Below are 13,993 nucleotides of genomic sequence, written 5' to 3'. Positions count from 1 at the left end.
GGCGATTTTAAAGCAATTGAAAATCCGGTGGATAGCGCTATCCGGCTTTCATACAACCGGCCCCAGACCGCCAAATTTAATCTGCTTGGTAGAAATATAATGAAAAGCGATAACCTGAAGTATCTTACAATTGTCGAATAGAATAGTAGCAATCGGTTAAATAAGGCGAGGAATTTATTTCCAGTATCACACGAGATAACAACGCGATCATAACGCTGTGGAATAATGCCAAGCCATTTAGATGATAGTCCTAAATTTTTCGTGTATATCTTTTAAACGAATTCATTTAAAGATTGGTAACCATGCAGTTGCATAAAGGCACAAAAAATCAAGGAAGATAGTAATCTCAAATCACGAGTGATACGTCTCCAAGAAAATAAATAAAAAGATAGACGCCACAGCGCTGCTGTTCCTTAGTACTTCCGTGTCTATATATTTACACTGTAAGTGTTGATGATATGAAATCATTTATAATCACAAACGTACTTTTAAAACTTAGAAGGCGATAGTTCGTTTACATGACCAAAACCCCACAGAGATAATTAAACATACAGCAAATGCGCAGGAACAAACACTTTTGAGTTTTGACGGGAATTGAAAACCTCGCCCAATCGTTCGATAGATTAATGCACGTCAGTGGTCATGTGTTTGCTGCGGCGGTGTCGCAATTGGTGGATGCCTATTTGCGGGCTATTACATTGGATTGGGGCATATTTTATAATAAATTCTATAATTTAAATCTTACGCAAGGATTGGATTTCCTTGTATATACACGCACGCCAGCTCAGGAAGCTGATCGAGCATTTCGAAGCATAGTTCGTTTCTGCATTTACCAGCTTAAATTATGATTTGGACCAGATTTCACTCTGGTTTATATTTCATATTAGGAAACATAAAAGCAAATTCAAACATGAATATCAAATGCACTAGTTTTCACTGTGATGCGGTTATGATGACATGTTATGTGAGGTGAGATGGCATGTTGTGAGACCCATTGTGACCTTTATTCCACACTGATCTGATAAAACACTGGATGTAGCATTGTAGCAACTATATCTTTCAATCAAAGGACTCAATGAGACGACTCAAGTAGACTAACCAGACAAACAAGTTTTTAATACTAAGTGCGCAAAGCAGGTTGGTCGAGTTAATTGCACTAAAGAATGCGACACGCCGACACCGTTAGCAATAACTCCCTGATACTCCTACGGAGTACAGTCCCGAAACCGAAAAAAGGCGCACAACATGTTTTGTATACATTCGCTATTTTTGAAAGTTGAATAAAATTCACAAGCGTGTCAAGAGGGAATGCTACTCATGATAAATGGTTACTACAGAAACTAATCGTTTCTACTGTTAAAGAATTCTTCCAACTTGACGGAACTGTACATACAACTTCCAACTGAGAGTGAACGCTCTAGGTTGGGTTTTCCTTGAATTGTGACTGGGTTCTTCTTCGGCTTGTTAAATAAAGGAAAAAGCGTTGGCGCCAGGCCCTCGCCACCAAATAGCTGAAAAATAAAGAATTGTGCATGGTTGTGACAAGAACGAGTCCGTGAAACGATTAAAAATTTCTAACCAGTAACCAAGGCAACTAGAAATACGATGGTGGAGCAAACCCGCCTACATTTACACTATATCACCCTAGCTCCATGCTCCCAGTTCCAGCGCCCCGACTTCCTCGCCGAAAAGCGTCAGGACTGATAAGAATAATAATGATATTATAATTTTATATATTAATTAATATTGATATCATAAGCTACAAATAAAAAATACAGAAGATAATGGTAATGGTTAATCCCTTTACCAGTACAGCTGGAGCAGGTTGTTCAAAAGCTGTACAGCGCTATCAACCGGATTGTGTTTTCTTCAATCGCTCTAAAATTGCTGGTTGTTCAGTACAACTTTAATTAAAGTTACTCAGTAGTCTTAAATTTGGGACCTTTTTAATAATTGTTAGCTCCAAAGCTGCAACATTATAGATTTCCAGCACTTCTACAATTCGCCCGTGGCGGTACACCTCGTCGCTCCCCCACCCATAACGTCTCTCCCCCACCCCACCCATAACGTCGCACCCCCATCCATAACGTCGCTTCCCCACCCATAACGTCGCTCCACCACCTGTAACATCGCTCCCCAACCTATAACGTCGCCCCCCACCCATAACGTCGCTCCCACACCCATAACGTCGCACCCCCATCCATAACGTCGCTCCCCCACCCATAACGTTGCTCCACCACCTGTAACATCGCTCCCCCACCTATAACGTCAACCCACGTCGCTCCCCCACCCATCTATTACCTTATCTTCAAAACTCCTCGTCTTTCTTGCAACATTTCCAACTGATCTCGATATCGGAACGGAAATCTTCCTACTTTCTTTCTTCTGCATATTTTGCATTTCAAATAACCGCTGTTTTAAAGCAGCTATACGGTTACCCTCCGCATCCTCGGGGAGGCCGGGCGGAGATTTTATCCCGGCACTTTCACATACCGGAGATTTTCCCGCGGCTCTTTTACCCTGGGTATGCTTCTGCAGCGATGATCTACGCTTTGGAAGTTTGATAGTCGCCGGAGGTTTTACGGCCGATCCCAATTGATTTTTCGAGCCATGGTCGGTTTCGTTCGCTTTTACATCGTGTCCAAACGCGTGTCTGTTTGCTTGTCGGTTTCCCGCGCAAGAAGGTAGATCGGGTCTTGCCGGGGGCCGAATAATATTCCCAAGCTGTTTGCGACGGGCATCGCTTAGTTTTCGTCCGACAGGCCTAGTGTCCGATCGAGGTTCTTCTGGTAGCTAAGAACGAAATGAAATAGTGCTATAACGTAATTCGTTTAAAGTGTATATGAAATGAAAATTTCAATATCGGGTTTTTTGCATTTTCTAAAAATTTCGTCTTTTCCGATCATAAATATACCAACTTTGTCGAAAAATTCGAACTAGAAGTTTGTGAAATTTACGATTAAAGTTCGATTTTGAGACTATTTACTGGCGAAAGACTGGTATCTAGAATTTTGGCCCTTGTGACGTATGCAGTGTGACCAAGTGTGACACGTCGACGTGTTTTAGTATAGCAAAATAACAAAGATCACGCAATCACGCAAAGCTTTTTTAATATTGTGCGTAAAAAATGTCTGATAACGAAAGTTTCGAGTCGCAGACGGAGACAGAAGGGTCATCAGATAATGAGGACATCACTGAGCAATCGTCTGTTGTTCAGCCTTACCAATTTGAGCCACTGGCAGATAGTGAATATGAGGAAGACGAAACGGACGAAGACGGTATTCTGCGCGAAACGTTTGAATCGAGATTTAAGGGAGATTTACCTTTCAACTCATGGTAAGTAATTTCATGAAAAGAATATTATTTTAGGCTGTTTAACCACAACCTTTTCCTCTTATTCGTCTGTATATTTTAAGGTGCACATGCGGACATTGTAGAGTAGAGCTATTACAGGACGCCAGAGAATATCGTTGTTGCAAAGAAATTCTCGAGTGCATGGGCAAGTTTACGAATGAGGGCAAGGACGCAGCATGCATAACACAACATTGGGACTATGCTGTGGTCACTCACCGGACAGTATTAGAGACTGCAGGAGCTTTTTCTCTCCGACAAGTCGGGGAAAAAATATCATAAGCCAACAAGCAGGACACAAGATCGGCAAAATGAGTATGTACATATTTGTACAACATTGCTATTCTTTCATGTTCTCATGTGTACAAATTAGTACTAATAGGTCGAAATACAGAGTCTTTTATCGATGTCGGCAATACACAACAAAAGTATGTAACGCACACGTGAAATTAACGACTCATTGCTTGATTATTTAGGTATTTACGAGCGGTGGCATATAGATGGGTGGTGAGATGGATATTTGGCATGCTGGGGTGGGACAATTCTAGACCGCTTCCAGCCTGCCTGTATCATGAAATAAGGAAAAGATTTTCATCTTCAAGTACCACCGGATACAAAGAATCGACGCAGAGAACTTAATGCAAACGCAGAGAACTTGATGTTTTCAAAGGGAGAAATAATTGTCTGCACTTTGAGTTTCCTAAATGTGATATTAGTAAACTCCCATAATAGATACACGGGCAAAGTACAGTGAATTTATTACTTTAATTTCTCATTATCAGGTATGTTATATTATACAATATGCCAATATGAATGTATATATTCTTTATTTACTAACTATTTTGTTGTTGACCAGCTGTATTTGATTCACATATGCTTTTTTGATGCCCTTTCATTGGTTGTCCACATTTTCTGCAACAAGGTGCCTTGCGGTTTTGCTTGCTAACAGATTTTGACATTTCTTTCTGTTGGTCTTGGTGTTGAATATCACCTAAACAAATCAAAAATACAGGATACTATAAAGTACAAGATACTATAAAGCTTACATGTACACAATTATGTGATAAAAGCAAACCAATTAAGTACTAACCTGAAGGAAACAGCTCAGTTAGTTTTCTTTTCCTTTGTGTTTGATTTCTGATAGCTTCCTCCTTACTCCTGCGCTGAGAAAACTGGCTGGTCAGTGAACCAGGTTCCTTAGTTTGTATGTTTCATACGTCTTTTTTAAATCTTCCTTGTTGCATTTGTACAGAAGTTCATGACACATTTCATCTATATAACCTTGAGGAGATGTTATAATAACATTAGTATTAATTTATGGATTCATACCATTTTACACATTTTTATACATACTATGATGCTGGAACAGAAATTTCCCTGACCATTTCTTCACCAATTTATATTTTGGGTAGGTGACCCTTATATATGGAATGCCTTTCTTGGACATCTTTGTCATCCTATGGGTATTTTCATTGAAGTGTAAACATGCTAGAATGTGCCTAGGTGTAAAAAAATTCACATAAGTTCCAATTTTTATCCAATATTACTATTATTGTATACAGTCTGCTCACTTTAAGCACAGATTGTGTACTAACCTGCAGTATGTCCCTAACCAAGAAAAGTGAATCATTTTAGGATGCCAATGGTTTAACACAGAATGAAAACCCTCTAAAGAGCTAGTTTGGACAACAGGTGAAAGCTTTTTGATATCTTTGACTAAGGTTTTCTTTGTCAGAATATTTTTGAGCTTCTGGTATGGTTTCGATCCTATGAAAGATAAAAAACAATGAGATGTTGAAAATCACCTTTCACATGCAATCTAGGAATGTGCCATTTCTACCACGTACCAATTTTAATCCACTTCTTAGTTTCGGTAATTTCACCATGATTACATTTGTCATACAATGCATTTGGATGTCCTTCATGCTCATTGTTGACATGCCTCATGAAAGACAACCACTTTGCTTCTATAAGGGAAGCAAAACCAGGCTTGGTTGATACAGCACACCAATATATGTGGTTTCTGATGGATTTCGCCCATTCTTTTAGTATCTCGCAGCCTTTCTCTTTGCTTGCCTTTAGTACTTTCTTCACAGTTGACTTCGCCTGGTGCCAAATATCATAGTAGTGTGTGGTATCCTTTTGTGTGGATCGAATCCATTTTCCAATACCGCGGTGACGATCAGACACGAATGTCTTAATTGGAAGCTCCTCCATGACTATTATCGCGTCAAATGAACGCTTGGCACCTTCCAACTCCATTTTATTACTACTCCCAACTTCATTGGCCTGTAAGAATAAGGTAATACAGTAGTAGAACGGGTGCATCCCTTAAACCATTTCTAGACTTCGCCTGGTGCGCAGCGGTAAAAATATACCTGAAGTTAAAGGAAATTAAAATACCTGAAGTAGTTCGAAGTGTACAAGTTTTGTCAGGTTACAATTCAACATTGTATAACACCAATACTTTGCGCTGTGTCCCATGCTATCGAATCTACCATCTCCAGCCCAAACGCTATCTTTTATACCCTTCAGTTGACCGATTAATACAGCCCGGGATTTCTCCCAGTATTGCAGTATTAATGGAAACAAAAATTTCTTCTGATGGTAGAAAAAAGTCCTAGCACAGTACATTTTAAGGCCCATATGCCTAAATAACAGCAGAACCTTACTAATTGAGGATCCAGACATCAGGATCGCAAAACTCATTAAAATATTACCAGCAGGATACTTTCCCAGGACCAACGGTTGACTCCTCCACGTATAACCTTTGCATGATTTGCATCTTTGTTCCACTATTGCCATTGATCCATGCATTTTGACATTGACATTAACACTTGGTGATTGTGCCTTGCATTCAAAACAGAACAATGAGAACAGTGAAACCAACATACTGTAGAACACAATAAATTTTGGTTCACTATCAGCCGATCTAAAATAAAAGATAAATTATTTTTAAGAGTTCCGGAGAATAACGCTTGTTGCAATATGTTTAACGAAAATCACCTCACATCGGGCGATGTATTTTTATCTTCCGTTTCGCCAAGCTCGTCATCATCTGATGCGTTAGCTTCTTCGTCCTCCATGTTCGCGTTCCAGTCTGGATCTTTTGTTTCCCGTCTTAAATCATCATCCGAACTATCCCCCATTAATTCATCATCGAAATGACATGCTTCGTCTAAAACACCAATATCTTCACATGTTTCGTGTTCTGCTTCATCAGTGCTGCTTTCTTCAGAGGAGAAATCTTTTCGCATATTTTCAACTAACTAAAACGATAAACACAATAAATCAGTGAAATGATCAATCACATCCAGGTGGCCAAAACGCAATGTTTTTACGAGATAAAATGGTGCTGTGTTATAGCTAATATATAAGTAATTGGTTACAACAAACCTTTTGGAGGTTTATATTCTCTTTTCGCAACTTCAAATTACGCTTCTTTTGCTTCGATCGCAACTTCTGAAGCTTTTCAATTCTCTCCTGTTTTACGCTACAATTTACACACAGAGATTCATGACCCGTCTCTGAGTTGTCACCCTCTGCTTCCCCCTCCGTTTTCTGCATAAGCTCCTCCATGCTCACGTTTAACATTTCTGCCTGATCGGGACTTGCCTCGTCACTTATTTTGTGGGCCGATGACACTGCTTCAGGACTGGATAATTCGCCTGCGCAACTTGTCGATGGAGATAGCTGATCCCGTAAAATCTGCAAGATTCACAATTATTTTCAATTCAAATTGCAAAAAAGCTTTGACCGACTATGACAAAACAACTGTTTGGACACAATATTTCATATAGGCAAATGAGGAATGTTTTGCTGCATAGAATATCGCCAGACTCACCCTTCTTTTCGTACGCGATGTCGCTGGTAATTCTTCGAGAACAACCGAAACTTTTGTTGGTACAGACCCTTCTAATAGATATCTGGCCTTTGGTTTCAGCTCGTCCGGGACGTCAATGTGATATCGTGTTCCGAAGCAAGATTTCTCAAAGTGTGCTGAGCATATTACTGAAGAACTCGTAGGAGTAAAATTCGGCCGATGTTTTCGCACGAATTTTACCCACATTTTCTTCTGTTCTTCATTTGCGGGAAACTTATGCATCGATATCCCCTCAACGTGATATGTATTCATGCAACTGCGCAATCCAGGAGCTCCGCAGACGCAAAATTTCCCTCTCTTTGCTCTCTTCGTGCTGGAAGCCATGCTTGTTGAATTCAAAATGCTTAGTAAATCATAACGCACTCCTTTTATAGGGCAAGATTGTACCGATTGCGTGCGAGTGCAGGTTTGAATTTTGTGACGTGAGGGAAATGCGGTAGCCAAGCTTAGATGCACTGTGTCACTGTGTCTGTCGCGCAAAGCAAGCACGCAATTCTAGCTGATGTTTTCTAAGTAGAGGTGAGAAAATACTAATCAAATTCCGGTTTATTTTAAGTGCAAAAACACGCAATATGAGCATCACGAGTGATTGTGAGTGAACGCAAATTATATAATAAGTATATCGCGTTTGAAGCAGTTACAAATTCCATAACATTAATTATGGTATATCATGCACGCGTATGCGGTGTAATATCAATATGGTATGATGTCAGTAATATAGATAGATAGCCTACATATTCAGTCTTAATGTAGATACTTCGTATTAATTTTAGGAATGCAATTTTCTAGTATTAGTAACTACTCTACATTGTTTACAATAGTTGATATCATACTTTTACATAATATGTGGTATGTATGCGGTACGTCTGAAACCTCAAGATGCGGTATATAGTCTCTCGCGGCATAAAAAGTGCATTTTTCGCTGCTCCAATTCTTCATGTTGTAATTATATTCTGTCTATAAATTAAAATTCGTGACTGCAAAAAGCGGATTCGTCAAAATCGCTCCGGAATCCCAATTCTACATAGACGCAGCTATATAACACCGTAGTAATACATATCAAAAGATCGAGCTGTGTCACACTTCCTATTTCTTTGACCGCGGGATGGAATGTTAGGAATTTCAACAATAAAGAGTCTAAAAATCGAACTTGAACCGTAAATTTCACAAACTTCTAGTCCGAATTTTTCGACAAGGTCGATATATTTATGATCGGAAAGCACGAATTTTTTAGAAAATGCAAAAAACCCGAGGAATGTTTTTCCAGTATCAGTATCACACAAGACCACAACGCGACGAAGCGCTGTGCAGTGCCAGGCATTTAATAATGCAAGTTTATTCAATACGACGCCACAGCGATGTTCTGCACCTACATGCACACACAACCAACCATGTCTACTTTACCATGTTGTTGATAAATCATTTATAATCACAAACGCACTAGTTCAAAATTTAGAATATGATAATCTACATGGGCAAAACCATATGTAGACGAATATGTCGAACATAAACAAAATCACGCCTTACTTAAGTGCATCGAAAATGGGAAAATATCCTGGAAAATATTTATGTGGCAAAAAGCGCGTGTACAAGAGCTGTTTTCTGGTTAATATCCTGTATTTATAATAACAGACGGATGATGCGTCTCTATAGTCACACGAGGGTCCTAAACTGTAGTCTGAAAATTTGTTGCATCATATAACATCATATTATTGATAACATCATATTATTCTGGCGATGAGTTAACAATTTTGGGTTTACGTGCGTATGAAAAAGGCTTAAAGCCGTTCACACGGTATTGAATTACCATCAGGTCAAATTTTGAAGCTAATGAAAGACAGCGGTGTTTTCTAATGTCTGCTATATATATAATATAATGTATTAATTATGTATGTCAATGGTTGTAATATGTTATTATGTTTTCGTTGCTGATCAGGCTTCCCTCATTGCGGGCTATTCTTAGCCCAGAGTCAGGCGTTTTCTATTGGCCCATTTTTATCACGTGTTTTGCCCCATACAAAACATGTATTCTCCCCTATTTATTCTCATTCTAACTGTCCAGACAAAGGCCCTCTGGTCGAAACATTGAGAAATGTTTTGTCTATTTCAGGCAGTTGTTATACCACATTTGATGCCATTATGTGAAATGCCCAACTCTTTTTCATGTGGTGTATAATGGATTGAAAAGTTGAATACATGCCAATCAACCTGACCTGATAAACCTTCGAGTCAGTTAACTAGTGAACATACGCAGATCATTTACAGTAACTTTTTTAAAATTAATGTTCAAAAAAAGGGTTTTCCCTGACAAGCTTGAAGTTGCATGCAAGTGCAGCGCCTTGTCACACAAATTTTTTGCAAATAAAGTAGCATTTTAGTTCTCATGCACATGCAAGAAACATTTGAAAGTTTTATGAATACTGTCTGAATAACACTGTTAAAAAATCAGAGTGTTATGAGACTTTTAATTTCATCACCTCTGGATCACACAGTTTACATATGGTTTGATTTTTTTAGTTATTATTATTAGATTATTTTTGTTATTAATTATTTTGTAGTTTAAATAAATTTAGCATGATCCTATTTGATTTACATGAGATGTGATTGAATTAGTGATTAGGTGTTAGTGTAAACAGAGAACATAAGAATATCGGGTCCATTGTTAGACAAGCGTGCGAGAGAGAACAATAGTTTGACAATCAGTGGAGATCGACTCTTCAGGTACTGTGAGTTGTGATTAAGTTTGTTTCTATAATAGTTTAACTGTAATCTAATCAGAATCAATCAATTTAGAATTTACAAATATATTATGAAAAATCTCCATTGGATTGTGTTTGATTTCACCCAATTGATATAACATATATTGTTTGACTCATGTGATCAAGTGAGTCTTAACCTATAAATCTTAATGAGACTACAGTATGAATAATGTGTCATGAAAAATATTATAAAATTTGATCTGTATTCTGTGATTTGAAGGTTGCTTCTGAGGGGAAACCCATTTGGGAAAACATTTTCCCCTTTGCACCAACTGGGGAGTTTCCCTGCCATAAACATGCATATTTGGCATGGATTAGATTTTTAGGACAAGAAAGGACAAAAAATAACAGCTTGACTATGGAGGAATTTCACCCTCTTGGATGGGCAAACAGATTCTAATAAAATTCTCATCTAATGATTTACTGGTTATGTGATAATTATCCAGTTTCAAACTGGTTTCAACCAAATCAGTTTCCTAACAATTTTTCTAACAATTGGTGATTTCATTTGAAGTTGAACTTACTGAACTAATTAATTTGTGATAACTCTAATAATTTTATCTCAGCAAGTGGAATAAAATGTTTAAAATGGACATGTAAGAAGTGAATGAAATGATGATATTCCCCCTGAAAGATATTTCATGTCTCTGGGTCTAAATAAATTAGTAAATGTTTTAAAATTGATTTCCTGTATTAAAATCAGGGAAGCATGGTATAAATTGAAAATTAGCTGTGTTTTAATGTAATGACCATTTTATAGCAGAACTGATGAAACAAAACTATAGCGCTGACTGGTGTATTACTTTGCATATGATCTTAACTACAAAACATTGAAAAATAAATTCCTCCCGTACCCAGCAAAATCAGATGTGAATATTTCTGGTTACTATTATTTTAATATATAAAAGCAATGAATATATATAAAGCAACAATGTGCAATATATACTACGTGAAACGTACACCAATATAAACCAAACCGTCCGGTCAAAACATTGTTATTTATAGCTAAATAGACAAAGACGCATTCGTATATCGCAATATGAGAGAAAACATACCTTGATTTAATACCTTCGGCAATCTGGTCTTGTCTATGTAGTGTATATTTATACCACGACTGGTCCGAAGCCGTATGCCTTTGTCTTTGGGCTTGTCTGCCTGGATAAAGCTTGTTAAAACAACTTTAGTTTTGTTCAAACACTAAATCAACACTTCCCAGGATTACTTTGGGAGCTTCTAGGCCAAGAATACGATCATTTTGACAAATAACGAACAAAGACTTTGAAGAAATACAAAGACTCAAAGAGAACAGGAACTCAGTGAGCTTTTGGGTGTGGCCACTGAGCTATATGGCTCTGCACACTAAAGTTAGAAAACTGGAACGATATATCTAAATCATATATTTTGAAGCCCCGTTTACACTGCACTCAACTTATTGGTACGGCACGGCTAAAATGGGCACCCGTACCCATTTCATTTGTACTCGGCCTTTGTTTTGGTAGCCTGAACACTAATAAAATTGGGTACGGGTGCCCATTTTAGCCGTGCCGTACCAATAAGTTGAGTGCAGTGTAAACGGGGCTTGAGATAACCGCTCAAATAATACCGCCTTTAAAACACTGGGGAGAGCATAGAGAAGTGAGAAACTCAGTTAAGATCGAGGTTCCGCTAATTTTGGTATATAATAATAATGTAAAAGCATTCTTCCGTGGGTGTACCTGCGTATAACAAGGAGGAATTTCGTTTTGAACAAACCTGCATGTTTCTTTACATTTTTCAAGCAGAGCCAATCAGAATCCCAAATACTTAATACCGGAAGTGAGTAGTCATGATTTATGCATTCTGATTGGCTTACTGAAAATGTAAACAAACATGCTGATTGGTCTAAAACGAAATTCACCCTTGTTCCTGCGCATGAAAAACACTTAAAGCCCCGTTGACAAGGTATCGGATTACTATCGGACCAGGTCGAATTTTGAAGTTAATTAATGAAAGACGGCGGTGTCCTGAATAAATATACCAAATCTATCAAATTGATAAGCATTTTCTAATAATCGTTGTTTCATAAAGCCTGATTCTCATATGTCACCGACGGTCGGCGATGACTATTGTCGGTGATCACTGGAGAATAAAGTGCTTTGTTACTTCGTCAACGACTACAAACAATGCATCGCCGACCGTCGGTGACATATGAGAACCAGGCTTAGGGGCAAACAAAGATGTCGTGACCAGCGGATCTGGTACCGTGGGAACGCAGTGAAAAGTTATTGGAAGAACCACATTTTTCCCAATTGTTTCGACATTGCAGGAATTCCTGCATGGGAGGAATGACCACAATAGGAAAATTGAAATCTGTCGGAGCCACTGTTTCAGTCTTAATACATTTCTTGCAACTCGGTGCGGAACAGAAAAACTGAGGAAAACTTTCAAAACATAAAACTATCCCCCCTCTACCTCTCTCTCCCTCCGCGATCCCTGGACGATTTTGATTATCTCACGGGTGTAATTTGAGAACGCAAAATGAATCTTGCCGAAAAAGGAGACTCCCTCTTACCTTCAGCATTTTAATAATTATTCCAGCCTCAAACTAGCTCACAAAATACATTTATAAAGTTAACTGATCTACGGTCCGATGCTGGCAGAAACCAAAAATCATTTTGTCTCCAATGTGTAGAAATTTTCATAAACGTTCACAAAAAAAAGAAACAAAATTCAAGTTTACTCAGACCATGTTTTGATCCACTCTCAAGATGAATATTGTTCATGGCAGGGTTGGATAAATAACGTAGCCAAATAGAGTCATCCTATTAGTTTTTAACAACCCTGGATCTTGGTATAATTACCTCCAAGTTGATATCACACGAGACAACTTTAGGGATGTAAGACAAACACGGAAATAAGAATTTCATCAACAGTCAACAAAGTCAAATCATGAAATGGTTTACAAAATTACAAATCTATACAAATTACAATAAATGGCAAAAGCCTATGATTAAATATCAAGCAGATATGTACTTGTGTGCACCAGACACCTTCTAAGTCATAATATCCTATTTCAACACTTGATATTAGTTTGCTTACAGATCAATATAGTTGCGTGTTCGTTTATTAAAGACACCACGTTTTATTAGTTAACAAAACAAAGCTCTCCCATTCGTATGCCTTATACAGATATTTCATTCTCATAGAAAATATTCACATCAGCTTGGTCTCCACTCGGGGAATTTATTCGCACGACGCGAACCGGAATCTAAAAACCTGTGATGTGATTGGTCTGCGAAGAAATTTCCCGCGAAAATGTAGGATCGCTTCCTAATTCTTTATCAGTTCGCGAGAATAAATTCTGCAAGTGGAGAACGGGATTTAATGGGAACTTAGCGTTTCGGAATTAAAAAGTTTGCGGATTTTTTTCTACAAAAAATACTACAGATGTATTGACTATTGAAGATATCATCATTGTTTTGTTTAAGTATAAAATGGTCCATCAATTGCTGGTTGCTTAATATCGTCCAACAAAGGATTTTGTGGAATAGCCAGTTGAAGAAACACCATATCACCTTTGTTGTTAGGAAAAGCCAGCATGGTCTCTTTTGGGGAAAGTTTAATTCTTTGTCCTGACTCATAAACCTTTAAATATCGTTGGTAAGTATGGTCGAGAATCGCGCCAGAGTCCATGTCAAAAAATATTATCAGCTGATCAAATAAAGTTATAATACAATTCCTTTCTTGTGAATACAAAATGACCTGGTGAACGAATGAACAAAATTGAATCTAGACGCTATATTTTGAGAATCACCAGTGTCCAGATCAATTATCTAACTCTGATCATTACTACTGTCGTCCATGACTACTTCGACTTCGGGGTCATTACTGAAAATTACAGCTGATTTTCTGCGAACACCATCACGGTGATAAAAGACTTCATAGGAAGTAGGTTTTTCGGTATTTCTTTTCCAAATATAACATTTATAGTTATTAGACATTCTCATTTAATGGGTATAAA

The 13,993-nt window shown here is 38.0% G+C and overlaps 2 protein-coding genes across 3 annotated transcripts in view; both read right to left on the bottom strand.

The window, feature by feature from the left end:
* The window catches only part of LOC114525126, a 69,838-nt gene that overhangs the window by 41,504 nt on the left and 14,341 nt on the right, over positions 1-13,993 (bottom strand). The gene's annotated exons all lie outside the window — the stretch shown is intronic.
* On the bottom strand, positions 4,588-6,583 carry LOC114525127. Of its 2 annotated transcripts, XM_028546345.1 has the most exons (5): positions 6,358-6,583; positions 5,755-6,283; positions 5,199-5,640; positions 4,947-5,118; positions 4,588-4,632 (listed from the first exon to the last, which is right to left on the bottom strand). In XM_028546345.1, the coding sequence occupies exons 1-5, from the start codon at positions 6,498-6,500 to the stop codon at positions 4,620-4,622; spliced, it is 1,299 nt and encodes a 432-aa protein (XP_028402146.1). In that variant the 5' UTR covers positions 6,501-6,583; the 3' UTR covers positions 4,588-4,619. The 2 variants fall into 2 exon arrangements, with proteins under 2 accessions (XP_028402146.1, XP_028402145.1); XM_028546344.1 differs by lacking the exon at positions 4,588-4,632 and having other exon boundaries at positions 4,904-5,118.

The sequence above is a fragment of the Dendronephthya gigantea genome, unplaced genomic scaffold (assembly GCF_004324835.1).
Source record: "Dendronephthya gigantea isolate DGI-Jeju-01 unplaced genomic scaffold, DenGig_1.0 000033F, whole genome shotgun sequence".
Taxonomy (NCBI): Eukaryota; Metazoa; Cnidaria; class Anthozoa; order Malacalcyonacea; family Nephtheidae; genus Dendronephthya; species Dendronephthya gigantea.
Note: the sequence above shows the minus strand (reverse complement) of the source record. Positions and strands in the feature narration are given on the sequence as shown.

Excerpts from the sequence above, each read along its gene's own strand:
- LOC114525127 (XM_028546344.1), bottom strand. The coding sequence starts at position 6,500 with ATGGGGGATAGTTCGGATGATGATTTAAGACGGGAAACAAAAGATCCA. Across the intron at positions 5,641-5,754 it reads TACACTTCGAACTACTTCAG|GCCAATGAAGTTGGGAGTAG; the intron begins GTATTTTAATTT and ends TTATTCTTACAG. Across the intron at positions 5,119-5,198 it reads TAAGAAGTGGATTAAAATTG|GATCGAAACCATACCAGAAG; the intron begins GTACGTGGTAGA and ends TATCTTTCATAG.